Genomic DNA, 27,838 nt, shown 5'->3' on the forward strand with positions numbered 1-27,838 from the left:
CGTAACACGCATAATTTAATGCTTTCAGATTTGTTGTAACAAATTTAATTAATTTAACTGAATGTTTTTACTTTATTTCCTTCAAAACCGTAGATATTTGATAAAATTGTTTCTCGCGAATGGATTTATCGGCGCACAAAATTACGAACTGTGTGATTTGTCGATCGCATCGCAGTAAACTTGTTGATTTCAGCAATCAACATTAGACCGGAAGAAGAAGAACTTCTCGTTTAGCAGGAAGTTCCCATTCATGAAGAGTAAAGACGATAAGTCTGAGGATGGCTCCGATCAGGAACGTGAGTGTCTAGAATATAATTGTCATTCCTTGCCCCTCCTGCACGTTCTGTGCATGTTCTGGCCCCATATTTATTGTGTTTTACGTGTTTTTTCTCGCCGTATGTATTCGCCTATACTTATACCGTGCGATTTAACCGCTGAATTACGAAATTATTTCTCACCCTCAAGACTCAGGCCGCAGTCTTCACAATCAATGGGTTCAATTTTTATTAATAATTTATAATTCAACGTCTTGCAACAAGCTCAAAAAGTTTGACTGAGGACATTGTAACTAAAAATATTGTCAATATTGTGTGTTCTATAATTCCAGTTCACCTAAATTTTAAATGCATTGACAATGTTTGGTAATTACCATTTAAAATTTTTTCAAAATTTTGAAATGCGCAATTATAAAAAAAGTTGGAAATTTGGTTCGTAACATTTTCCGTGCGGAGATCGGCAATACAACTTTCATTTGAACAAGAAATACTATTGATATGAAGTCCCGACTTCCGGAGCGGTGAGCCCGGTCAGACATGCCCAAGTCCCGAATGAGCTTTTGTGTTTTACGATGTGAAAACGTGACATGTGTTTTTGTTTTGCTTGCTTATGTAGGAACACCCACCACACCCGAGAATGAGAACGATCCCACCCGTAAGTATCTTAATTAAGAGTAATAAGCTCTGTAAATGTTGCGCTTTCGCCATTTCTCATACACAATGACGCCAGCAGTGACGCAAGCTTTGCAATCCACGCCAAAACACGCGATTTGGGACGAAATTCTAGCGATATGTCAAATTAAATAAAGTAATTTATGTATAATATAAAGAATCTTTTTTTCCGATTCTCCATTTCCAATGAAATACATTGTTAACGTATAACGATGATCGCCAGAATTAAAAAAATGAGAGGGCAAGATCTCTTTTTACATTACAATGAATAAAGTTGTTTGTTTACAGTATTTGTTTTTAACGAAGCGTAATTCACCTAGTCTCGGATCGAATTCGGGTTTTGGCCGAGGTTGAATCTCGCAATGTTGCATCGCGCGCGGGCAATCACTGTGCATCATTCAGCAGTTGCAGCAGCTTCGTTTGCATCCTCCGACCTCGCCTGCGCATGCACACTGCACTTTGAACTTTTCTGCCACGCGTAGAATCTCTAAAACTAACACCCCGACCGACACGCTCTTATCTCCGTTTTCGACTCCGCTTCTAACTTTCGGCTTTTCTTTATTAGAGGTTCACAGGTAGCCCGTAGTAAAAACGGTCCAGCACGGTAGAGCGATGTTCCTCTCAGCAGTAGCTCGCATTCTTTTCTCTCTTTCTTTATTTTTTTCTTTCTTCCACGAAAGGATAGTTGATGCGATAGAGACACATCCCCCATTCGTCTCAAAAAATCGTGTCACGAAGCACATCATCCTCCATCCACAGATGCATTCAGCGTGATACCTCAGGAATCGTTAAAACCGAGAAAGAAATATTTACAGTGCTAGATGCATGTACGTCGCATTTTCATTGTGTTAGATCGTGAAGAAATCTCGCTCCTCGAGCGACTTAACACGCGATTCGGTCTCTGATCTGACGAGCTGGAAGGTACACACACACTTCTTGACACTTAGCTGACGGTAAAAGGAAAAGCGTTACCACACACTGTCTTGAGTTGTACACACAGCTGATATATACTGTTTCTTTTTTTGTTTTCCTTCGTGTCACAGACGCGATGAGTCTCTCGAGCATGAGTGTCTCCGTAGCGAGCGAGACTTTAACGATTATCCATCGATGTCGTGAGAGAAAAAAAAACACTTCGATGATATACAAACTGCGCTTGCATTATATCTCTAACGTAATGCTTTGCTATTGCATAATTCTGCAAATTTTTGAATCTGTATACGATCATAATCGGCAAATTATATATTTTTGTCATGTAATCGATCAGTTTTTACAGACATATAACGCGACAAATAACATGTAAACGTTCTGTGATTCATTGCACGACGGGATGTTGCATCCCTTGCGAGATATTCGGTTATGACGATTAATTAAATTACGACTCCAAGGAAGGGGAATAATTCGGCACCGATTCGAATCCGTTCGCGTGTCGTGTCTCGAATCTGCAAACACACTCGCATCTTCATGGTCCATCGAATCCATCTCGTGCGTTGCATCGGAATCGCGCACGCACATTAGGAGAGTCCTCGAGAGTCTATAGCGCTTCTAATTAATTCTAGCGATAATTAACGGCCGCTTACCTAGTACGCAACGTATACTGAAATGTATTCAACTTGTTATGTTCTAGCATTCATGCTGTGCTACACCCAGGACGACACTAACACTGAAGGTAATCATGTCTCTCTCTTCTCTTTTCGCTCCCGCTCTTTCTATCTCGCTACCTTTAGCTCCACCCTCCTTTCCCTTTTCTCTGTCTATCTATTTTTCTATTTCTTTTCTATTTCTCTCTCTGTATATATCTCTCCTATATACTCTTCCTCACACCGAAGAGATATCGTATTGCCTGGGTCAGTCACGTGGGATAATGAATTTCGGTCACGATTTTGTTTCGCAATTACGCACGTGCTCGGATAAGTTAATATAATTAATATTGATACAAGAATTACATTAGTGTTAATTATCGTGTGTTAACGTTCATTATACCTGCTACAATATTATTTAACATGAAATAAATATCGCTTGATATTCACGTTCACGTAGTTAGAAAATATAAATTCAGCATTGCAAAATTTGTCGAAAATGCATAACAATGACATTTCAAATTTTACAATTATAGTATTTGTGAAATGTTCTGACCGGAAATCTCATCCCTCTATTCGTCCACCATATTTCCTTCTTGCGAGAGATGATCGATCACGCTTGCGTTCATTTACCAGCAATAATTCAACAACCAAATCTATATAATATATATGATGTCGGCCTTTATTATACGTTGTCGTGGGTAGTTATAGCATACCTATTGTTTTGTTTCAATGGCAGTATGCATTTTCATACGCATACGAGATGAAAGGTCAACTCGAAATCTTCATTAGTTAATAATGAAGAGGTTCCTATAGTTAAAGCATATACATGAGAAATTTATTCAAGCCTAAAGAATACACGGAAAAAAAAATGAAATAGCTGTAATTAAACGTCGACGTCACAGGTTGCCACAAGCATAAATAGTTAATTCAATTGGATATTATTGATGGATCAAATATTTAAATTATTAAAACAATTATCTGATGTTTTTTGTTTATTAATATTGATGTTGCATCAATAAGTTTTATCTCAATAACACTGATGCTGTTGATACAACATCATTTTTTTTCCGTGTACAGGTGGTCTGCACTCTAGTGAGCATTAATACTCAATAGAATAGCACTGGCGATCGTTAGCTATAAATTTTTGGAGAAACTTTGGAAAACTAAAAAAAAAAACAAAAAATGGAAGTACAGTTTAATGTTTAACTTGTTAAAATTTTCAGGTTACTCGTGTAAACATTACTTTAATTTACTCGAAGTTATCATGTATTTACGTCTACATATATGGACGTTGCCCGTGATAGAACGATTAATGAAGAATAATTTTTTTTTATTTTCCACACATAATGTTTCTATAAAAGCAGAATTTATTATCCTATAAATTTGAAATAGGTATTATATTTGCCAATATAATTTCGAGTTGAATTCGCCGATTACCGAGAGCGACTCGACACGAGCGCGTTGCCCATCCGCGAAATTTCGTACTCCACTCTTTTATAGTCTCATCTTAGGACCTTAATTGTCCGATACTCTTCCTCCGTCGCCGCCGTCCATCACTCGCCTTTCATTCATCACGTATATTGCCCTTCAATCTCTCTTTTTATCTCCATCTTTCTCTCTCTCTCTCTGTTTCTTATTCATTTAAGATTTGTCTTGCGCTGCAGGGAGTAGAGAAATTTTGTATCGCGTTCAGCTGCCGTATATGGAGGAACTCACGTTAGTTTATCTGGAAAAGGAGGCCGACGAGCCCAATGACGAGCTTAGTAAGTCGTAGCCGAGAGCAAATGTGTGAACCGTAGTGTGGGCGCGGCGCGCGCACGCAAAAGCCGATTTGTTCCTATAGAAAACTAACGCAGATCGCAGACGATTTGTAACCCTGTCGACGGGCATATTATCCCGGGAAAAAAATATATACATATATATATTCGTGAGGGTGAATAACTGAATAATGTTGTTTGCAATCCCTGTGTCAGCTAACGATCTCTGATATCGATCTTCCGATTTTCCACTAATAATGCTCCCGGCTGTTATACGCAAATTGGACGCGGATCAAGATCGTGAAATTCGTTTAAACACTGCCGCGATTGCTACAATAGACAAATATAATTTGGGGAAAGATAATGTCGATATTCTCATCGTGTTTTTGCTATTATCGATTTTACATTATTCGTCGGTCTCTCTGTAACTTCTCACCAAATTTATTTCCCGACGAAAAAAGTTGCGATCGAAATCGAAAAGCAATCGCGAGTACAATGCGCCGATTTAAGGGACTAATGGAGAAACGTCTGTCTCCTTCGACAAACGTTAATTTCCTTCGGGTTGCTCGTCGCGTTGAATTACCGTCGAGACGCGTCGACGGCCGCGCGACGTGCCGCTATCACGATGTGTTTTCTCGTTTTTTTTTTCTTTTCCACCGCTCTCCACTTCCTTCTCCTCTCGTCGTAGAGCCTGTAGACATTAACAGCAGCAGAACGCAATTAGGGCGCTCAAATAGACGAGGAAATCGCGTTGCTTCTTTCCCGTCGCGCCGGCAACGCGGCGGCGTGCTCCTCTTCCTCGCGCTCTGAAAATTTTGGATCACATATTCGATTGTCGCGATTGATACCCGGGAAGAAGCGACGTGGCCGCATTAATATCTAGTTCGTAACATATGTTAGCGGCGCGTGATATTGATTACGAATGGACACCCCAACTTTCCTCTATATATCTGTCTCTTTCTTTTTATTTCTTTGTTTCTCCTCTTTCTCTCTTTCTTTGCAGAGTACTGGTTTATAGTCGCTGTACATACTAACGTCACTTGCACCCCCCGACGTCCCTGGCTTAAATTTTCTAGTCATTAAGAGGTATAGCTTGCCTCCCTTGCTTTCGATTTCGCTCAAACGCTGAGAGCATGCTCGTGACTCGTTCTAAAAGAGAAATGTTGTACTTGTCCGAAATGCCAATGGAGCCAAGAACCGGAGTACGCTTGAGACAGTTGAAGGATTGTCGCTGTTGACTGGTCTGCTGATCGAGTCACCAGCCAGAGATTGTTTCAAGTGACTCCGATGAACGCATATCGCTCTGTGTGTAACATTGTCCCGCGTCCGTTTCGTGGAAGTGTCAATTAATCAATGATGTCAACGGGGGACCGTCGTCAGAGAGCCTATCCTTTCGGAAGCGGGGTCGGCAAGAGGGCCGCTCGGGTCATGTTTGTTCTCTTCTTGGATGATAGTGTTGTCGCTTTTTTCTTTTTTCTGCTGTCTGAGTGGGTCTGAGCGGATTTGTGCGTCGTTGAAGGAGATGTAATGACGAGCCGACTACGACGAGCCTCCCTTTTCGGGTTTTCGGGAGGGGGCGCGTCGCGGAGTCGCCCATATATACATTCGATTAAAACGATTACAGGCAGCGAAGAGAACGTGCTCTCGTACGAGGCCGTACAGCAGTTGACGATACAGTACACGCGTCCCGTGATCGTTCTCGGACCGCTCAAGGACCGCATCAACGATGATCTCATCTCCGAGTTCCCTGATAAATTCGGCAGCTGTGTTCCACGTAAGTTATAATCTGATGCTTATATTAACTGATAATAATCTTCCTGCGGCACTGTATATCTTTATCCGTTTGCCTGCAGACACTACTAGGAGTAGAAGAGAGTACGAAGTGGATGGACGAGATTATCACTTCGTGGCGTCGAGGGAGCAGATGGAGAGGGACATACAGAATCATTTGTTCATAGAGGCTGGACAATATAACGACAATCTTTACGGTACATCTGTCGCGTCTGTGCGAGAGGTGGCTGAAAAGGTATGCACAATTTTGGTAACACAAGATCGATTTCCCATATTTTTTACTTACGTTTTATATTGTATTATATTGATGAGGAATCACGAAAAAATGTTTGCAATTGTTGCTTTCAGGGCAAGCACTGTATTCTTGATGTGAGTGGGAATGCTATCAAGAGGTTACAAGTAGCACAACTCTATCCTGTTGCCATCTTCATCAAGCCGAAATCAGTAGAGTCTGTCATGTGAGTTCAGTAATCATTCGTTTGATTTTTAATATTAAAAGATTTCGTGTTATTATCTATTCTATTAAATCTGATGCTTCTGATTTTACAGGGAGATGAACAAGAGGATGACCGAGGAGCAAGCGAAGAAGACGTACGAGCGTGCTCTCAAGATGGAACAAGAATTTGGTGAATATTTTACTGGTACGTCTCGTTTACATTTAAATAAACAAATTTACAATAGACCGTTAAATTTGATTTTATAAATAAAATTCAGCCAAGCACACTGTAATATTATTCTTTATTAATTTTTGATTATCAAAATGCTCATAACAATTAAGCAGCGTAATGCAACTTATTGAAATTCATACAAAGGCAATTAACAAAATAACAAACACTTTAAATATTCTCGTGTAATTAAATTATCCTCTCGCGTAAATTAACCCGCCGCTGTACTTTGCTTACAGCCGTCGTTCAAGGAGACACTCCCGAAGAGATATATGTGAAGGTGAAGGAGGTCATCTCCGAGCAATCAGGACCGAACATCTGGGTTCCCTGCAGGGACCAGCAGCTGTGACGTCCTGCCCCCCACGCCTGGACCCTGCCACCGAGGCGACAAGCTTAATTATTCACGATAGATACGATTAAGTAATGCTCTAACATCCTTTCCTAATCCCTCCTTCCCTCCCGTATCCCATATCCATGTAGCACAAAGTCCCTACTTAAGACGCGTAACACGACGTAAATCGCCGCAGAGATTTTAAGCCGAAAGAATACTTAAACGATGGGGCACACGATATCACCGACCATTTCCCCGAAGAGAATTGATAAAGTCAATGGGGACGCGGATTTATTCTCTTCTAAGTTCAAAATCGAATGAGAGAGAGGGGGAAAGGAGAAATGAGTACACTCGCGCGTGCTCATCGTGTTGAATTTTATCGCGATCCATGTCTCTGATAGAAAAATGACAGGAAAAAATTCGTAAGTTTTATCGCATGATTCGTGTGTGATCGTCCCTAATTTTATTAATTAACCTCGCGAGAGAATTTAGAGGCGTTGTACAATTGCTCGAGAAGATTAGATCAGGGTATGATGCCGAAACCGAAAGTTAGCAAACAACTCGGAAGAGTTTTCTCAAACTCAACTGAGCTATCAGCTGCGAGGTGCGAGCGCTTTTTCGGTTATACTCGAGCGCGGTATTTTTTAATGTACTTAAGCGCAATTAGCGCGCCGAGAACGTCGAGCGAATTCGATGAACTCGATGGAAAAGGGGGGAAACCGCTGGTAGGAGAGAAAACCGTAGCCCTAACGACGTTGTGTATGTGTTAATGAACCTCACAGGATTAAAAGAAACAGTAAAAAAGAAAAAGCAAGAAAAAAAGAGAAAAGAAACCTCACAGGACAAATCTTTAGATGCTAGATATACATAACGATATATAATGTTTTGTACAGCTAGATGACTAAGCCAGTAACTGGGTTATGTGCAACATTATATTTGTGGAATGGGCGATGCGAGGGGAGAAAAAAAAGAAAAACGAGAGAAAGAGAGACAGAAAGAAAGAGCAAAAAAAAACACTATTGTAATTTAAATATCACTACTAAATTATTATTATAGTAGATATTATTGTAAATACATATTATATACTCGCGTGTACTGAGACGGAGGGGCGTAGTAGGTGAAAATAAGGATCGTAAAAGAGATGTTAGAGGAAGGAAGGAGAGCCTGATAAGGTTTTTCTTTCGCGCGCGTTTCGGCTACCCATGGTGTCACTCAGCATCGTGACGAGATAAGGAATTGTCACGTCGATCAGTCGTGCTCCCGTGAAGAGCTTCGGCGCGAGCGTAGGTGTATGCCGCTCCTTCGTATCTTAAGATATAGTTCTTGGCACCGGGTCAGCAGTCGTCGCTGATCGAACGTGAGATCTAGCTTGCACGATGTCTTCGGTGCATCCGGCTGAAGGGGAGAAAGAGAAAGAAGTTCGATGTGTGATGTACTTACTACACGGGGGAGTCGCGAAAGGCGCGAACGGACAAACTGGCGATTCGTAAAAGAAAAGAAGGAGCGCAGATGCGGCCAATCGGGTTCCGTCGTGGAGTACTAAGAACTGAATTTGCCGAACAATCAGCGAAGATTCCTCATCAGATGAACTCGCGTCCAGAATGCGGCTGTTAATAGAAAAATTCCCTCGCTTGGCCTTCGCTCGTTCATCGGGCTGCGAGCTCTCGCGATCACGTGCCACCACACACAATGCTTTGTCCGCTTGCTCCTTCCGTTTCCGTTAGCATTAATCATGCGCGAGAGAAGGTACGATAATTGATTCTCCCAATGTAACACGAGGCGGGAAATCGAATTGTTGTAAACACGAGGTGTCATTACGATAATTTAATTGTAATATAGGCCGCATTGTTGTCGTGATATGGATACGCGAATCGCGATTACGAGGGATAATGGCGATGATGATGATAATAAATGATGATGACGATGATGATAATGATGATGTAGCCAACGTATGCGGGTGCGACACGCGACGATCACTTCTGTCGCCAGGAATAGAGCCGAACGTTTTCTTTCCCTTATTTCGTAGTAACGTTCACTCGCGGGGAAATGATAATATCGCGCGGACACGCTTTCGGGCTATTTTTTTTTCTTACCGCGAGTCCTAGATTATTATTAAGCGCGATTATTATTATACGAGATAGAACGAGGTACGAAGCGACGAGCTTCGGCTTGTGCCTGAAGGACAAAAGGCCTGGCTTCGCCGAGTTGAAAGATATCTGTCTCGATGTAAAAGACCGTATATAAAGAGAATAATTACCGCAGACACCTATTATACACCTCTATAGTCTAATAATATTACTTATTAAATTGTCAATCTCATGTTCACCTTGTTTCATCGTTTTTAAATAGTTAATAAACGTTTTACCAATTTTACTACTGGTGGTCCGTGTATCCCCTTCCCACTTTTTTCATCTTTTGTAGAGAATACGGGATATTACGATATATATATAAAAATATTAAGATGACGTTAGAATAATTTACTTTCATATTTCCCCTTTCTTTCGCTCATTTATTTGTAAATTATTAAGTTACATGTGCATATTTTTCTTTCCTTATCATTTGCATTTTTTCTTGCACTTATTTCATTCTAAAGGTATATGCAATATATCATTTCCCATAAAAACCTATGTTAAAAATGCAGCCAGTTTCATGAAATTTTAATATGTTGTTTTGGAATGCAAAATAGAATTATGTGAATTTTTTGGAAATTTTTTACCGTTCCGTTTTGAAAAAAATCGAATCCAAAAATTGTACTTTTTAAGTTTTTAGAGTAGATTTTTTTCAAAACAAGACGGTGAAAAATTCCTAAAAAATTCACATAATTCTATTTTGCACAACATATTAAAATTTCATGAAACTCTCTGCATTTTGTTGTAGCCATCGAACCTCCTTAACATAGTTTTCAACGTTTTAGCGAATAGGATTGGTGACTAGGGTTGGTGGACAGGAATAAAAGTTTCAGTAAAAATACTTGTTTTTATTACATCGATCGGATAACTCGTTATTATTATTAGCGAAAAAAAATCACAAATATTGTTTTCTTTATTTAGAAAGTTATTCGTCGGGTTCATCGTGACTCGCTTGTAACGACTACGGCAATGACAATAATAACGATTTCCTCTTTACACGAATCACAGTACAACTCTAATTTGTTCATCAGCTTCAACGTTGTTTCGAACTAAATCTCTGAAACAAAATATATATTTGTATATATATATATTTATTTATATTTATATATTTGTTCATATCTTTTATATATATATATATATATATATATATATATATATATAAAACTTCTGTTTTTCTTTATCCGCATTAAAGCAGCAGCATTAACACATTTAGAAGTTTTTTTTTAATGTATAAATACAAGGGGGGCAATAGAAAGAAGAGGCGTTGTGTGAATGTTACACGACTAAGAAAATGTACATTCATCGTTTAACTACTATGTATACATATATGGTACAATAAAAAAGCGCGTAATCGTAGATGATAATAATAGTAGTTGTAGTAGTAGTAGCAGCAACAGCAGCAGCATCAGCAGTGATAGTAGTAGCTATAGTCGTGGTAGCGATAGTAGCAGTTATAGTAAAGTATAATAGTTATAGTAAATAATATTTCTAGTAGTCGCAACGTGACATATATACATACTCAGTTTATCTCATGTCATACAACGTGACTATCTCGAGGTCGGTTAATGCTTTTATATTATACACAAATAGTATACACTGATATAAACAAGTACCGCAATCTACATTTTAACTACTTAAGAATAAAAGATACATACAGTACGTACATCACGGTTTCCTATCATTCTGTCAGAGTAAAAAGTAACTCTTCCGCGTTTTCGCTTCCCTTTATCTTTATTTCGTTTTCCCTTACTGAAAATATGTCGATATATACAATCGGTGTAATGTAACTACGACCCTATCCGCTCGATATCGTCAGCTAAATAAAAATTATAAGGAGCCGCCCGAGTGCGCGCGTTGTCGCTTGCGCGACATATCGCATCGTATTAACATTAATTAATATCACTCAATATTAATTAGATATTTTAATAATTATCCCTCGTAACAGGAAAATCTCCTTTTGTTTTCTTCAACTAACTACTGTACATACATACGCATTGATACGCGTCGCTCGCACGCACGCACACACGCATTGGTATACGCGTCTGTAGTCGGTACACCATCAAGTGTTATTTTCCAAGAATACACCGTGGATTTTTCCCTGAGACTGATTATAACGATTGAAACCTCTGTGCTACACACGACGCCAAAATAAACGCGTATTACGGCATCCTAAGCGAAACCGAACTATCCCGAACATTTCTTTTTCTTCGTCTCGCTTCATAAACATCCCTATGCACATGCTAAATATCTTTATTTGTCTGAAAATCAACATAAAAACGCGAGACGATAAGTACAATCGATACATCCTCCCCAAATTGGTTCTGTCCAGTTTAAAATAACTTCTCACTTCTTATATAAAATTTCCGTTTCTAAATTGCTTCGATCAAACGGCATCGCTTTGGCGATCGAAACTCGCTACAATTTATCTCTACTTTATCTCAGTATTCTGTATATCGAATTAATTGCAATAAAAATGTAATTTTTTTTATTATTAGATATTTTTTCAATTTAACTATTTCTTTAAATTTTTATTATACTATATTTTATTATACTTAATTGCATTCTCTTATATCTTACAAAGAAAATTCTTTTTTCATCTTACTTATTTTCTTAGCGAGTGTTTGATCGCTGATACGACGCGTTAACATTATCCCAGATAGCTAAAACCTGCCCAAACAGATTCTGAGCAGATCTTGCAGTAAATTTTTGACGTCAGAAAGGCAACAAATTTCACTCAAAAGCTGCTATATCAGACGACGTTGTCAATCTGTTGCCAAAAGTTGTGACATTTTGCTCACATTGCCTCAGTAAGCACATCAGTAAGCTCTGTCGACAGAACAAGAGCTCAAGGCGGGCACAAATGGCTATGGTTTTGGTGTGAATTCTGAATTTGTTGCCAATCTGTGCGTATGCTGCAACATCTTGCTTACTGAGATCCTGACATGGTTACAAAAAACAGAAATAATTTGAAGATAAAGTGTAAAAACGGATATATATTATTGCACAGTGAGCGTTTTCAAACGGCGTTTTCCGACCGTTTTAGTTTTTCAAAATAATTGCCTATCTCCTCTACACTTCTAGAAATAATAGATCATATATTTAGACCATCAATGAAACAAAAACGTTAATTCCACGAATTGCACTTCCCACATTACAAGAATTGAGCCATTGACACCTGCTATCTTTTATCCAAATTAAAATTAATTGCTACACTGGAAGCTATACAAAACGAAAAGCTTCATATAAATTAAAAGTCGATTTTTTTGTGTATATATGTATATGTGCGCATAATATGTGTATATATACATATACACATCACATATATACACACAAAAGCGTATGTATATTTATATGTATATTATGTATACATACATACAAATAAACATGTACACACATAACTCATTATAATTATGTATATTTATGTAAATGTACATATGTATACAATGTACACTTATAAATATACATAATTATATAGTTATATATTATATGTATTAAAAATCGCGAAATATTAAAAATAGAACTAGACAACAGATATGCACCTTTATACGTGTGATGGTCTCTCCTCAATGGATCAGATATTATTCTGGACTGAATGAATTAAAATTCAACTCATCTAGCTTTTCAAAGCACCTATTCGCAATGGACAATTAACACATTTTATAAATATAACTTGCACGGCATAATATACAATTCTTCTCTAATGTAAAGAAAAACAAAGACTCTAAACTGTGGTAACGTTATCATTCGCGATAGCAATTTCAATTATGTTACGCTCTCTTAATATCGATTCTCATCTTCCAACGACGTGTCCTGTAGTAGCTCAAAGAGGAAAAAGTAATATTAATGCACATGGGCGCTCGTTCCAATTCCACGAATCTCGTAGAGTGAAGCCCCTTAAAAACAAAAAAACTTCTTGAAGCTACGTGCGAGATAAAAATATATCTGGTACGGACAGCTATGTTTTCTCGCACTCCTAAAATAATCATTACTCTCTATTTACGTTATCATTTTTATTACTATTCCGAGACTCGATTCGACAATTGAGAGAAATCTACTGTCAAAGACTTTTCATTTTTCCATCGTCATGATCGCCCAAACAACGTGTCTCCCTCTTTTCATGCACCTAAAAAGCGTTACGTTAACGAACTTCTGATTATTTACTCAGTCCTTAAGAGAATTAATAAAATATCCTCGTCCTATGGATATATTACGTATATATCCCAATTAAATACTGCTATATAATGTCACAGGTAGCTGTTTCCCCACTCTTAGCTGCGCATTAAATAGTAGATAGTTTTGTTTAAAACTACATTTGCACAGCTATGTGCTTCGAAGTTAGTTTAATTGCGCGTTACGCTCCCGGCAGAATATCGGCGTGTTACCGACTTTCTTTATTTCGACTGATAAATTCATCACTTGAATAAAGGAACGGAACTGATTATGTGCGTATCTCTTATCACTCTAGTCAAGCTCCATTTCATTATATTCTGCACTATAAGAGATCGAGAGGAGAAAATCAATTCGATCAGTAGTTCAATCAGTGATGGTTGATTCGATTTACCTTCGAAGCATAAGACAAATCGAAAAGTCAGTCTTTGGACACACGTAAAAGCACCGATCTTCATTGTTGTGTCGATCAGTCTTTCTTTCTTTCGAGGGACGAGCTTTCCAAATAAACAGATTTACATCAGTCATTTAGGATTCTTTCTATATATTACAAGAAATCTGTTTCTTCTATTTCTTCTTTACTTGTTAACGCATCGTGAAACAGTTACCAAAAAACAGTTACGATCTGGTCTTACAACATTATTTATTTTTCGACGATAACTCTTAAATCGCCATATTTTTTTAAATTTTCATTATATTTCGATAGATCATTGGCTACAGAACGAGCCACTCAGTCCGTGGAATTTTTATTACGAGTCTCTTGTCGCTTTCTTCCCTGTTGCCGCTCGCGTTTCACAGTAGCTTTGCCTTCAACTTTCTTCTGATGTTCCTTGGCCGGAATCGAAGTCGATGGTTTCGATGTCTGGGGAGATGATCGCCCCAGAGACGCCTCTTGTCATCTAAGGCTAATCACTACTTTCTCCACGTTCAGCAGAGACTTCACCTTGTCGTTGTACTTGATAAGAGTGACTTTGGAGCCGCGCACGTTGATCCTTTCGCCGCCGCTCAGCAGGTGACAGCAACGAGTCTGCTCCAGGAAATCTGGCAGCTTCAACTCACGCATAACGTCGCGATGCGCGACCGCAGGCGGCCCAGAATGAGCTTTCGGATTAATTTGACGGAGAAGAGCATCGCGACTCTTTATCCTCAAAACCGCCATGAGATCTTGAAGCAGCACCCACTTATCGGGATCATTGTTCAAAATGAAAAGAACAGGCAGGTTGATGTCGCTTACTTCCATTTCGATATCATCTAGCTCGACTGATTCAGGACTGTCCAATGGAACATCATCGAGTGGATTGTAGCCTGTTTCTTCTGGGTCTAAAAACAAGTCCATAGAAAATTAAAAATATTCACTTGGACTATACATATGCAATATTCATCAACATTTGAGAATTTTGAATAAGGACTTATGCCAGAAATGACGTACCTAAAACAGAAGATGGACCGGCGAATGACCATGTGTCAGTGGTACGACCTTGAATGTCAGCCAGGTGCTGTTCTAGAATGGAATGAGCTTCGGTGTCAACAGCCAGCATCAAAGGCGTTTGTCCGGAATAAGTAGCTAACAATGGATCGGCACCATATGACAACAGCAATCGCACAAGCTCCGTAGCACCATTCTCTGCCGCTTCATGAAGTGGCCTGATAATACAAAAATATATATTACGATCTGTAAATACCTACGTTCGTCAAATTATTTGCCGATATAACATGAAAACAGTTATCGCAAAAGATTTGACGAAAGTATTACCTGATACCACCGTTAGCACTCTCGCTAACGTTTGCACCGTAAGCTAGCAAGAGTTTCGCAATTTCTAGGTGACCCTTGGAGCACGCCTCATGAAGCGGTGTATATCCCGCGTTGTCTTTGGGACTCGGCGCGCTATTGAGCTTCTCCAAACAATAAGCAGTCACGTCCTACAGCGGAATACAAGTAGATTAGATCGTAATTCGCTGGTTAACTTTACCGCATGACGTAGCAAAGTGATCGTTATCTTACCGTGTAACCGAGACGGGCAGCACGGTGTAATATGGTTTCCCCGACGCCCTTCTTGATAACCCACGTCCTGATCTCAGACTGAATATCGGCTACACACTCCGGGCTTGGTTTATTAGCTTGGCTTTGCTGTAAAGTGTATCGTGTTTCAAAGTAGTATTAAAAAACAAACGCGTAAAAATTATGAAAATTTTAAGATTAAAACAAACTGGAGGACAACAATCAGACAAAAAATATACATAGAAATCTAATATGATACATACTCTCTTCTTTTCCTTCGGTAACGTCTCGTCTTTCTTTAGCGGCTTCTTCTTCTTACGAATATAATCGAATCCAGAACGGAATTTTCGTCGGCCTGGTCGAAGCTTCAATTTCTTTTTGTTACGAATTTCCAAATCGTTCTTGTCATCCTCCATCTCGTTATTTTCCTCCTCTCTGGCATCGTTCGTCTCTTCCTGCTCTATCTCAGTCTTGATACGACGTAACTTCTTCTTAGCAAGCGACTTGAGTAGATCCTTTCGCCTCTCGGCAGTTAATAGACGACGTTTCGAGTTCACAATCGCCTTGTGACTTCGTAGTATACCAGCATTCCTTAAACGGGACACCACTTTTTGCTTCAATGTTCGTACTTTGCCCAATGCATTTTCGGGCGTTTCGTTCTGTGAATCGTCGTCCTGTGATGTGTCGTCGTGATTCTGCATCGGCGGGGCTGACGCGGGTCTATCCTCGCCAAATACTTCACGAATAGTCGTCTCTTTTTTCAAGACTTTCGTCTCCGTTCTCGTTCTGCTCTTCAACACTAGAGTGGAGAATTTGTTGGGCAACGTGTGATTGTTCTTGAACGCGTCACGGAAATTATTGACCGTCTCTTTGCGGAAATAACCGAGGAGGACGGAGTTAGTAACTTTAATCGGGTTTCTATTATTCTTCAACGCGATCCTGTTTTTGGAGTTCTTCGATGTCTCGGACGACAAAAGTGGTGTGAGACCTGGTGTTGGTAAAAGTTCCGGCTCGTTATTGCTCTTATTAATGTTACCGCTCTTATTACTTTTCAGATTCTGCTTCTTCTTCGAGTCCTTCTGACCACTTCCGACCTTCTGCGCGAGAACATCGACAATAGAATTGTTTTCAGATCGGAAATGTTTCATCATAGCTTTCGGAGGACAGGAAACCGTTGTCGACGAGGTCGCCTCCTCGTCATCAATCTTACTGCCGAGTCCCATTATGCTGAAACTGTAATTGGACTCCATGTCGCTGTCTCTCTTATTACGGTTGAGATACACGTCGGAACTGTCCATCGAGACGGACAATGCTGGCGAGCCGGGATCTAAGTCCGGTAACGACGTCGACAATCGATGAAAGCGCGATGGTTTTGACACTGTTATCAACCTGGGTGGCATTCTTAGAGATTTTTTGTATACGTAAACCTCCTCTTCCCAACCGGGTCTGAAATCACTACCGTCACCAAATAATGGTTTCGGTTTCGCTTTTTGGGACGTTCCACTTTTCGGGGGCGACAATTTGGATTCCTTTTCCGACTTCGCCTTATGAGGAGTAGTGTCCCTCGAACGAAGCTTCATACCTTCGGACACGTTAGCCATAGATCGTTTCCTAGCACGAAGTCTATCCGCCACTGAGGAACCATGGCCGAACTCGGTGCTGGCATCGCTGTCCTCGCTCGAGGATTCGCTACCGCTAGAAGACTCAAGCTTGATCCTGCCACCACGACGAATTCGTCTTCTTCGGCATATCACTTCCTCATCGCAATCACTATCTTCCTTTTTTATTTCCTGTCTTGTTCTTTTAATTAATGGCACTTCTTCTGAATCATCGCTTGAGTGTTTATCATCCTCTTTCGTCAGCCCGGGTTCCGTCTTGATCTTAATATCCTTAAAGACCGAATTTTTATCTTCCTTACTAGACGGATCCGGTATCTCCTTCTTGATGTCTTCGGGCTTGATTTGAGAATGCGATGCATTGGTATCCGATTCCTTGTCGGTATCGTTAGCTGCGTCTTCAAGCTTCGGTGTTGTGACACCGCTCACTTTTTTTCTACGTCCTCGTTTCTTCATGGAATCGCCCGCGCGTAATTGCTCCATAAACTTATCACAGGTGTTACTCCAAAATAGATCCATATCATTGATTTTGTCGTTTTCCTGCAAACAAGGATTACACCTATAAAGTAAAATTATAACGCCGTGAGTAGACAGAACAACACAACGACAAGAATTTTTAAAGACAGAAAGAATTGGTGAAAGTTATATATGCGCATTGTATAAAAAAAAACTATCTTTTCCATTTCCTCCTAATATAACATATATTTCTATATGATTTTCATGGAAAATATACAAAAGTTTAATATTATAACATAAAACGTTTCATAAAAATGTAAAAGTAGTTCTATTTTTTATAAATGTTTATTTAAAATATCTTAATAAAAAATAGTAAATATATATACATATATTGTATAAATATAGTGAATATACAAGATATATAAATATAATAAATATTACTTTAAGATAATTCATTAAATTCATAATTCACAATACATGCGGCACGGAATGTGTTAATATCTGTTTTGTCGCGCGCTCATCTTATGGTATCAAAGAAATTTAACTTATAGAAAAAATTAGCTGACGATATAGACACAAGCAAAATCAATTATTATCACAAACTAAAAATCTCCGTTTTTATATTTTAAACACGTAAATTAAATAATTTGTTTTTACTTTTCTCCATCTTAATTTTTTTTATCTGTTACTATAATGTTACCTTCAGTTCTATCTTCACGAGATCTGTCGAGGATGCCATGTTCATACACACAGCATCATTGAGGGGTATCGGGGGTTGTACTTTAGACAACTGTTTCCTGTCTCTTCTCATCTCTTCCAAAGTTTGTCGCTCGAGAACTGGCATCTCGCCTTCAGAGTCGCTCTCCCGGAAGTCGAATACCGATGTTTCGGAGGAGCTCCTGCACCCGCTCGCCCTAGCCGGGACCGTGGACGCGACGATGGCGGCGACGGGCACAGTTGCCGCTACCGGCAAATTGTCCTCGTCAGTTCTTGAAAATAAGCGTCTTCTGGGCGGCAAACAGACCGTTTTCTCACGCGTTAATTTCGGCGGGCTACCCGCAGACGAGCCAGACTGCGGCGTTGATGTTGAAGCCGCACTATCGATCTCTGGTACATAATAATAAAAATTATATACAAATTTCAATAATATCTTGCAGCATATCGACGCAACTGAATAAATAGCACAATTATTACGCAAACTATGATCGAGTTGAGACGAACAGATCAAATCGATCAAAATTATCACCAATAACATCTGTTATTGGAACCACTAACTCTTTTGCGCAAGCTAAGTTACCTCTCGGCGTCGACGACACGTCTTGAGAAGGTACGGAAGATGCTTTCGTTGTAAATTGGCCGGTCCCGACCTAAATGAAAAGCAGAAATCGTGAGATCGGCATGATCAATGCAATTGCGCAAATTAGAGTTAGATAGAGACAATCACGCACTTGTTTCAGTTCCGCCTTCGTCCTGATCTTCGCAGCTAAAATAGCGGCGAGGCCGTCGTCTTTGTCACGATGTATTTGATTCTCGGTGCCACGTGGTCCCGCGAGGGAAGCTTCCTTGCCAGGTAGCGTGGCGGATGCATTCACTCTCGAGGCGTACATGCTGCGTGGATTCTCCTGAGTGATCGAGTCTACCGCTCGCGGAACGTGGAACTTGTAATGCGGCGGAGTGTTGCTGTTACGCTCGAGCAAACTCGCCGCCGTGAACGGTGACAGATTGTGCCTGCCGATGCTCTTAGGCTCGACTGGCGCGACGACCTGAGGGAATTTCACGGAAATTATCAGAAACGTCAAATTAGACGTCGAGCGTCTAGAAATCAGACAGAGATAGATAGAAATGACTAAGTGGACTAAATCGCCGCTTATTTTCATTTTGAGCCACAATTCACGCTGGATCTATAAGAGACTTCGATTTTATTCGCAAAGATCGCCGATGAATTATATCGACAACGAAAAAAATGACAAAAATATTTAATACCTGATATCCTTAAATCAGAATTTAGATTTTGTTGAAACCTGTAATTTCTCACCTTATTCTGAAAACTCTGCTGGCTGTGATTGACCAGGATAGGCTGCTGACTGTTAAGCTGTTCATCCCTCTGTTGCTTGTTCTCCAGGCTGTTCCTCAGCAAGCTAAGCACCCTCTTGTCGGCGCCGGTGTTGCTAGGTTGATCCATCGGCTGGCCACCGGACATCCCGTTCGGTGGACACGTCGTCTTCTGAATTGACTGACGATAACTCGGATAGTTCAGCTGCGCACCGCTCAGTTGCTGCGGTAATGAATGTACACTCCCGGATTTCGAGATCACCGGATGATTGTACGACGACGGCGAGCTACGTATGACTTTGGACTCCGGATAGGTCCTTTTATCACAGTATACCGACTGATACCTGGACGATTCCGGCGCCGAGTAACCGCCGCTGTCGGTTCTCTGATCGTGGGCGCCGGGTGTCGCCAGAGCTCCGTTCGGCAAAGGAACCGACAGGTTCATCTCTTGCCGTTTCTGCTGCTCGTTCAGCGCATCCGCGGTCGACATTGCTTTCGGTTCAACAATCTGCTTTTCGCTACTCGGTACTCGCCAAGCGACTCTGGCCTGTTTGTTAGAACTTCCTACCCCATAAATCGGCTCTCCAACTCTTTTAAACGGCATCCGTTCGCGCTGAGGGAATTGCTGATCAAACTTAACCCTACTGTCCGCTAAGTAGTACTTGCTCGAGTCAGGTGGGTAATCCTGTGCGGGCAATGTGGGCGGACCGAATCGCGGAGATGAATCCATTATCGAGTGATACTTGGAGAACCTCGAGGACACCGAATCATTCGTCTGGAGATATGATGAAGACGTAGACGTCGACGTCGACGAAGACGACGAAGGTGGCATCGTCAGGCCGTCGTATAGTGGCGACGTGGGCAGTGGGCGCTTCTTGAACGTAGACATGTGAGGCAGTGGAGAGGTGTTCGCGTGATGGGACGAGAGAGGTTGAGCGGATGGAACGTAAAGCTGCTGCGTAGTACTTCTGCGAAGGGGATTCTCGTGATGCGACTGATGACGTAACGGCGCCGAGGTAAAGTCTGGGAGAAAGTCGACCTTGGGCGCGCACACCGTTTGTGGCGTCGATGCTCGGACGCAGGTCACGGGCATGGAATTCCTCGAGCTGTTACTCGAAGGCCTATGGTCGTATGACGACGGGTATGACGGTTGCGCCGGTGCCGATTGATGCATGACAGTCGGAGGTGGCATCGGCCTATTTACGTTATTCCTGGATGTACTCAGGCTCGAGCTACTGACATGCTTGTCGGTGCTGATGGTCTCAAGGTCATCGTGCGCCGTAGAATCCGCCGATGTCTTGACTGTCTTGACGGATAAGTCCAAAGGAGATTCTCTCTTCCGAACTGCATTGCTCGGCGACGGGGAACTCGCCATCGCGGCGGCCGAGGTCGCTTGACTACCACCGGATGACGCTGGGTTCTGATAAGGATATTCTTTATAGGCATAGCCTTCGGTCGTCATTCGTGTCGTTAACTGATGATGATAGGACGACGATCCCGTTGACCGATCCGGCTCGTCGGAAGACTGATACACATGGATCGTTGGAACGGAAGACCTCGCGCCACCTGAACCATCATGACTGATAGTGGTCACTGTGGTGCTGCTAGTGGAGTTGTTACTATGATGACTAGGCGCCATCGTGGTGGCATATGATGACGACGGGTAGCCTTGCTGCCCGCTGTATCGCGAACTGTACGTCATGTTCGTTACAGTAGTTGTCCTACCGTTCACTGGCATCACGCGATTCATATCCGAGACCGGAGTCGTTGGGTACTCGGCGAGCCTTTGAGGAGGCATCGTTATAGACGAGGGGGTCGGCGGCATCGCGACAGACGGGACTTTACTGATTGCGTTCGTCACATGCATTCGTTGTCGTGCTATTGTCTGCGCCGATTTTCCTAACGGTTCTCGCCTGTTAGAATGATAGGATGAGAGGGCGGCAATAGGCGGCAAGTTATGCGTGTTGCTGTTCCTCTGCGTGGACGACCGATGCGTCCCGTAAGGGGTCGTCATAACATCAATCGTGCCTCTCTTCGTGGCATCCGCACCGTTATACGTAGCGTGTTTGTTGGTATTTTGCTGGTAGCTACCTAGACTGTTGCTACCAGAGGTACTGGGATATGCCGTCTGCGGCGACACCAGCATCTGCTGCATACCGTAAGATTGACTGTGAGACCGACTTGGCTGGGAGTAGTAGCTACTCCCCTGAGGCTCCGGTTGTGGATTCTTCTGGAAGGAATGGTACGAAGACTGGGACGGTGGCGGCGGTGCGTAAGGCAACCCCATCGCCGCGTCACGAACCGCCGCCACGTAATTCGTTTGATAGTGCTGCGAGGTGGCTGGTGGTAGATTGTACGAATGTGGTGTCGACCTCGATAAAACCGATTGCTGCTGCTGCTGCTGCTGCTGCTGCTGCTGCTGTTGTTGTTGTTGTTGTTGTTGTTGTTGTTGCTGCTGCTGCTGCTGTTGCTGCTGCTGTTGCTGCGGTGGCAGCGGCGGAGGCGGCGGATAGGTCGGCGAGTGCGGCTGGAAGCTGTTGAGCGGCGAAGGTGTATGATGAGGAGAAGGAGAGGCGTGCGGATTGTGTAGGCTGGACACATGAGGCGACTGCCGCTGTGGCGACGGCGTCGCGTGATGCGGCGACGGAGTTGCGTGACGCGGCGATGGCTCGTGATGCGGCAACGGCGTCGTTCCTGCATGATATCCACTCGGGGGTGGTGGCATCTGCTGCTGTGAATGGTTCGCTACCATGGCAGCGGAGGACGACGATGGGACGCCGTGCGGTGGCATCGAAACTACACGGCCTCCATACGAAGAACCGTGCGAGTGTGGCGACGCATTTATACGACTAGGATGCTGCTGTTGCTGCTGCAGAGGCGACGATTGCTGATGTTGTTGCTGCTGTTGTTGCTGGTGCTGCTGGTGCTGATGATAGTGCACCGAGGTGGCGGCGGACGGCAGATGCGGTGAAGGAATGTGACCCGGAAGATTCTGCGGCTGCGATTGCGAAGGAATGTGATTGGAGGAAGAGCTTCCTGGCCCGGGCTGACGCGGGCTGACCGCCTGCGACGATGAGGAGCAGGCCGCGGTGGAAGAGTGCAACCCATCCGAGCTATGCGACCTGTCGTTGACACTCGAAGCGGAAGCGGCCAAACAATGAACCTGCTGTTGGTACTGACTCGTGGAACGATAACTCTGAGACGTTGAAGAGGCAGAGCCGGATCCGTACCCAGTGGATCCACCGAGAGAATTCTGAGTGAGTGGTATGTTGCTGCCGTAAGTACCAGGTATTCGTTGCTGCTCCGACGGACAATGTCCTTGAGTGACGACGTTGGACGATGTCGTAGTATTATTCTGCTCTATTGGCGTCGATCTCGTGCTCGGTTGCTGAGCCATACTCGAGGGCTGCGCTACATTGGCGGACTGGTAAATGGAACTCTGCGAATACGGGGCCGGTGCGCATTTCGTGATATCTGGGTGATGGTAACGTGGATAGTACTGAGTTCTCTGCGCGACGATCGGCTGTGACTGCCTATCGTTATTGGGAGTTTGATAGGTTGAAGCGGAGTGCGACGAAGAAGAGGCGAGCATTTCCGCCGTACTGAAGGACGTCCTGCTGACATTACTAAGTTGCTGATATACCGGTCCGGGGGAATGTGGCGGTTGAGGCGGCTGCATCTGATGCAAATGCGACGATGAATTCGACGTCGGGAGGTGAGACTGATGATGACTGTGATCGCTGGAGGAGGAGGTCAACGACGATGATGACGACGACGTCGGCAGCGGTCTCTGCGAGAAATTCGACGATGACGCGACGACGGAGGAGGACGAGGATTGATAATTTGAGGGTTGCATCTCGGTTAAAGTGACAGTGCCTGAGGAAGAGGAGCTGGGTTCCATGGCGGAGCCTTCGTCGCCTGGCCTCGTGTCCGGGACTTCGACCCTGGTCGGCTGCGGCGCATACGGATCCACGTGCGGGTTCCAGAAATTAGATCCGACAGCCGCATTGCTACTCTCCACGGACGACGAAGGTCTAATGTCGGCGGAGTAACGATTCGACTCCTGGACATTACTACTGCTATTGCTGCTGCTGCTGCTGCTACTACTATTGCTGCTGCTATTGGCGGAAATCGAGATTGACTGAGTTGATTGAGTCGGCTGCGACGGTGCGTCATGATCGTGCGTCGTCGCCGATGTGGACGAGGCGGGATTCGTAGAGGATGTCGAGTGGAGATTGTGATCCACCGACGTGGCCGCGCCACTACCTGTACTCGGTACGGGCAGTCCCTGGAAGTACTGGCGAGCCCCCTCTAACACGTTCGTGAAGCTCACATCCATGTCACACCAACTGCTAATCTGCAATGACAAAGTAATTATCGATTAAAGTTGTTGTGTGCGATGCAACCCTAAATATGATATAGTCATGTGCGCACTAAATAAGAGCTAAATAAGAATGTATATAACTTTATCGAAACTTATCTAATCAATTCGAAATTCAAATGTGTTCTCGTACAAAACAATCCTACTGTGATGATTAGTCATATTAAGTTATTTTGATAAAATTTGTAGATTGATAAAATAGAATTAATTACATCATTCTCGTTTCGCAATAGGAAATCATTGCCAAAATTGATGGATCATCTATGAGAATTATTCATGAGTCATATCGATTAGAGTTGACTAAGCTTCATACTCATAACATCAATATCGCATTCATTTTATTCAGAGATCACGTCAGAATTGGTGATCAGAGAGTGAAAGTCATCGCTCACGTTGAATCATTGAGAAGATTCGTTAACCACGGTAGATTTAGGGTCAGGGTTATAAGACCGCAAAGTTCTTCAAAGTCGAATCCGAGAGGATACTCCTCTCCTTAGGGATTACTGAAACGTTCGCACGATACCGTCGACCAGGGGAATGGTCGGCAGGCAGAAGAGGAAAACGAGGCCGAAGCATTAATCTTCATTGTCTTGTATTTGTCTGTTACAAGAGGCAGATTCTCCTCCTTCCGTCTTCTTCGTCTTCGCTCTCGTTCGAACAACTTCGATCTCACATTGTTAATCTCGTGGCATCGTGAAAGATAAGATCTTGCCGAGGGATGGTAAGAGGGACCTATCGAACGACAATTCCGAACACGCGCGAATGCGTCTCCGACTCGGAGATTGATACAGGAGGCAACATAATCGGATCACACGTCGCCAACGAGATCAAAGTTAGCTATCTTCCACGTATATATATATCGCAGGGATTTTAAGTATATATATAATTCCTTTTTTTTCCTGAAAATTCCTAGAAAATCCACAAAAAACTGGGTATTGTGGCATGAATAAAAAAATTAAATGTAATTTGTAATATATTTATAAATATAAATTTATAAAAATCTCAACTCACGATTTCACTGACAGAACCTAGGATTTTGCAAATCTCCTAATAAGATTGTAATTTTTATTCATTTCACAATATCCGAGTCTATAATAATGAATTCCACGAAATTCCTGCGATACACGTGCGAGCACGCCTGGCCGATGATGCATAATAATTCACCGTAACGTATCGCAGACTCTGTTATTAAGCGTGAAAAAAAAAGAGTCTTGACGTTTAACGCATTCCCGCTTTTACCGTAACCGATAATCGCTTTTTGTCTGAGGGGGAGAGGAACAACTTTCGAGAACGGGTGGACTGTGTATCGCGTTTAGTAGTAGTTCCGACAAGAGTTTCGGTTATCATAATAGAGCCGCGGAGAACTGCGCGCCGTTATTACCATCACCATCACCGCGAGGCAAATAGCCTCTTCAGCGATTGGTGAAACGTCGAAGACTCCCCGTCGTCTTCCACTCGAGGAGTCAGCCGCTTGTAGTATAGATCGCTATCGATCCGAGCTGGTCGATAAAGGGGGAGAGAAGCGACGGATGGTGTGTGTGTCGTATGTGTACCGGTGTACGCGGGCTCGTTCGCGTCGTGGCTCATTGAGATGTGGAAAAAGGGGCGTAGAAGTTAGATATCGGAAACCTGTAAACGTATATAACGCGGGAAGAGCCGTACGTATTGGGACACGCGCCAACACCACCGTAACTTCCTACCACCGCGCTCGAAATAACCGGCGACGGGGGCGAGAGACAGGGCGCAAGCACGAATAATCGCGAATATCGATGCGAAGATCGGGTTCCACTCGAGTATCGCTTAACCGTGACGCTCGAGGCAACGCACAATCGTAATCTCGCTCGAACAATCGTTATCATAAATCGTCGACTGATAAAAAATTAAAGAATCACCCAAATTTCAACGAAGACATGAAAAAAGTGAACTACAGCTCTTTCGTATACATTGCAGATAATTTTTAACGTGTCTTTATGTGTCGTAATATTGCGATGAGCGTCTCGTATAATTCAAGTTTCCTTAAAGTTTGCATTTTTTCATATCAAAACGTAGTGAGGGTTTAATCATGTATATATATATCTACGTAATAATTTATAGTTCGTATCCCTTTAGAGAATCAGAAATCAGAACAATGTTGCGCGCATTTTAGGATTGCTTCGCAACAGGAAACACGCGTTCCGCAATATAATACTCGTACTAAAAACAAGTCGAATTAATCATCCTCGCGGGACACTATCGCCGGCGACTCGGGAAAGTAGCGGGACTTCCTTGGCGCGCCGGAATCATGCCCATTGACTAGAGTCGCGAATGTAACACCGAGCTTCCACGCTCGGTGTAAATGCTAGGTGGGAATCAATATCGCGCACCCTTGCCGGAGCAACCTGAGGGGCTGCTGGTCTGGTCCCCTTCGCGCGCGCCAGTCAAAGGCCTTCCTCACCTCGTCCACCTCCTGTCCCGTCCCGTCCCTCCGTCTCGTTCCATTCCGTCCCGTTCTCCATTACATTCTGTCCCGTTACCGGGCACACACTCGTACGTAATCCCGCTCGTGTGCTGCACGTGCAAGAGGAAAGAGGAGGACGGTCGGGTGTATGTGTATATATGCGGGCGGGCGGAGAGTATACGGTTTGGCTGGAATTCTCGCACGATTTCAAGCATGGCGAGGCCACTCGATAAGGCTACACCCGTGGGGTAATAAATATCCGGTGCTAAAGCAGTGGCCGACGCGCGTTTCGAGGGTTCGACCGGAGAGCGGTTCCGAGGCCGCCGCATTTACGCTCGAGTCGCTTTAAAACGAAGAGTCCGCCCGCCGCCGCCGTCCGATAAGATCCGCGACAAATGGCGCCTATTCTTTCGCTCTCTCTTTTTCTTTCCGGCGAGGGCGAGAGCGGCGAAATTATGTGGTGCACGCGCGGAAAGCAGTCTCTGTAAATATCACGGCTAGTGGTTGGAAATGATCGATCATCAACAATATCCGCGATCTTGCGCGCTTAAAACGTTCCTACGGGGAATATCATTTACGGTTGATCTAACCCGCGATTCCCGATAATGAGCGCATATTCACCGTTCACGAGCCCGCGTGTTAAATGTACGATATCAATTAATTTAAATGATATTATACAATCGATTATGATGCATGCTAATTACCAGTATTTGATTAATATTACTCTATCAAACAGATAGAATTATTTATCTCTATATCACGTGATTAAAAACTGGAATGATTACAAGAATGATACAAGAATGACATATTGTGACAATGTGCTACCGATCTTTTCTTCCGATGATTCTGCAGGTTTTATCGCATCAAGATACCATGTTCGCGCGGATTTATCTATCATCACGTCGATTGACCTCGCGTCAAAGGGAGGAAGCGGACGCGCTCGCTCAGATTGCGAGTTCGTGAAACGGGACATCCGAGTCGCGCGGATAGAATGACGCACAAAGGTCCAGAGTTTGCCGGTGGTTTGCAGGTTGACCGTAGATTCAATGTCGAGATAATCCGCTGACGCTCGATTAAAAGCCGCGCAGCGGGGCGGAACGAGGCGGAAGTACGAAGAGAAAAGCCGAAGTCTGAGCAAGAGAAGAGAGAGCTAGAGAGATAGAGAGAGAGAGAGACGAAGAGTAATGCCTTAAGCCGAGTTAAGTCGCGGCTTAAACGACGGCCACGACACCGCAAGCGCATCTCTAACCTCTCGCTTTAGCCTCCAGCAAGACTAACGAAATCGTTCATGACGTCGCGAACTTGTCTCAATCGGAGCGATTAGGTCGAAACCCAATCTAAATCGCCTCGCTCATTTTCGAACTGAATCCCGAATTTTATTTAGTTATCCTGAATTGTTTGCCGGGCGAAGAATTGCACGTAAAATTCACGCGAATGATATATATTATTAGACAATCAAGATCCAGTTCTGACTGTTTAACGACGTTTTCTTTAATTTGATTGTACATCATATATACGATCGTATTTCAC

At 42.9% G+C, this 27,838-nt stretch overlaps 2 protein-coding genes across 12 annotated transcripts in view; one reads left to right on the top strand and one right to left on the bottom strand.

Moving 5' to 3' along the window:
- The window catches only part of LOC143900330 (disks large 1 tumor suppressor protein-like), a 332,595-nt gene extending 323,151 nt beyond the window's left edge, over positions 1 to 9,444 (top strand). For 6 of the 9 annotated variants that reach the window (XM_077411538.1, XM_077411537.1, XM_077411539.1 and 3 more), the window contains 8 exons: positions 194 to 296; positions 892 to 930; positions 2,572 to 2,613; positions 5,909 to 6,058; positions 6,138 to 6,310; positions 6,424 to 6,533; positions 6,625 to 6,716; positions 6,980 to 9,444. In XM_077411538.1, the coding sequence (XP_077267664.1) occupies positions 194 to 296; positions 892 to 930; positions 2,572 to 2,613; positions 5,909 to 6,058; positions 6,138 to 6,310; positions 6,424 to 6,533; positions 6,625 to 6,716; positions 6,980 to 7,089 (819 nt within the window). In that variant the 3' untranslated portion in view covers positions 7,090 to 9,444. The remainder of the gene's footprint in view (positions 1 to 193; positions 297 to 891; positions 931 to 2,571; positions 2,614 to 5,908; positions 6,059 to 6,137; positions 6,311 to 6,423; positions 6,534 to 6,624; positions 6,717 to 6,979) is intronic. The other 3 variants (XM_077411543.1, XM_077411540.1, XM_077411545.1) reach the window with 3 other exon arrangements.
- Positions 9,445 to 10,337: 893 nt separating this feature from the next.
- The window catches only part of LOC143900329 (uncharacterized), a 174,018-nt gene continuing 156,517 nt past the window's right edge, over positions 10,338 to 27,838 (bottom strand). For all 3 annotated transcript variants that reach the window (XM_077411536.1, XM_077411535.1, XM_077411534.1), the window contains exons 6-14: positions 19,474 to 23,847; positions 18,887 to 19,201; positions 18,736 to 18,805; positions 18,139 to 18,545; positions 15,630 to 17,522; positions 15,370 to 15,495; positions 15,121 to 15,287; positions 14,797 to 15,011; positions 10,338 to 14,687 (exon numbers count right to left, since the gene is read on the bottom strand). In XM_077411536.1, the coding sequence (XP_077267662.1) occupies positions 14,263 to 14,687; positions 14,797 to 15,011; positions 15,121 to 15,287; positions 15,370 to 15,495; positions 15,630 to 17,522; positions 18,139 to 18,545; positions 18,736 to 18,805; positions 18,887 to 19,201; positions 19,474 to 23,829 (7,974 nt within the window). In that variant the 5' untranslated portion in view covers positions 23,830 to 23,847 and the 3' untranslated portion in view covers positions 10,338 to 14,262. The remainder of the gene's footprint in view (positions 14,688 to 14,796; positions 15,012 to 15,120; positions 15,288 to 15,369; positions 15,496 to 15,629; positions 17,523 to 18,138; positions 18,546 to 18,735; positions 18,806 to 18,886; positions 19,202 to 19,473; positions 23,848 to 27,838) is intronic.

This window comes from Temnothorax americanus, unplaced genomic scaffold, assembly GCF_048541705.1.
Source record: "Temnothorax americanus isolate GAGA-0224 unplaced genomic scaffold, ASM4854170v1 Scaffold3, whole genome shotgun sequence".
In the NCBI taxonomy this organism is placed as follows: Eukaryota; Metazoa; Arthropoda; class Insecta; order Hymenoptera; family Formicidae; genus Temnothorax; species Temnothorax americanus.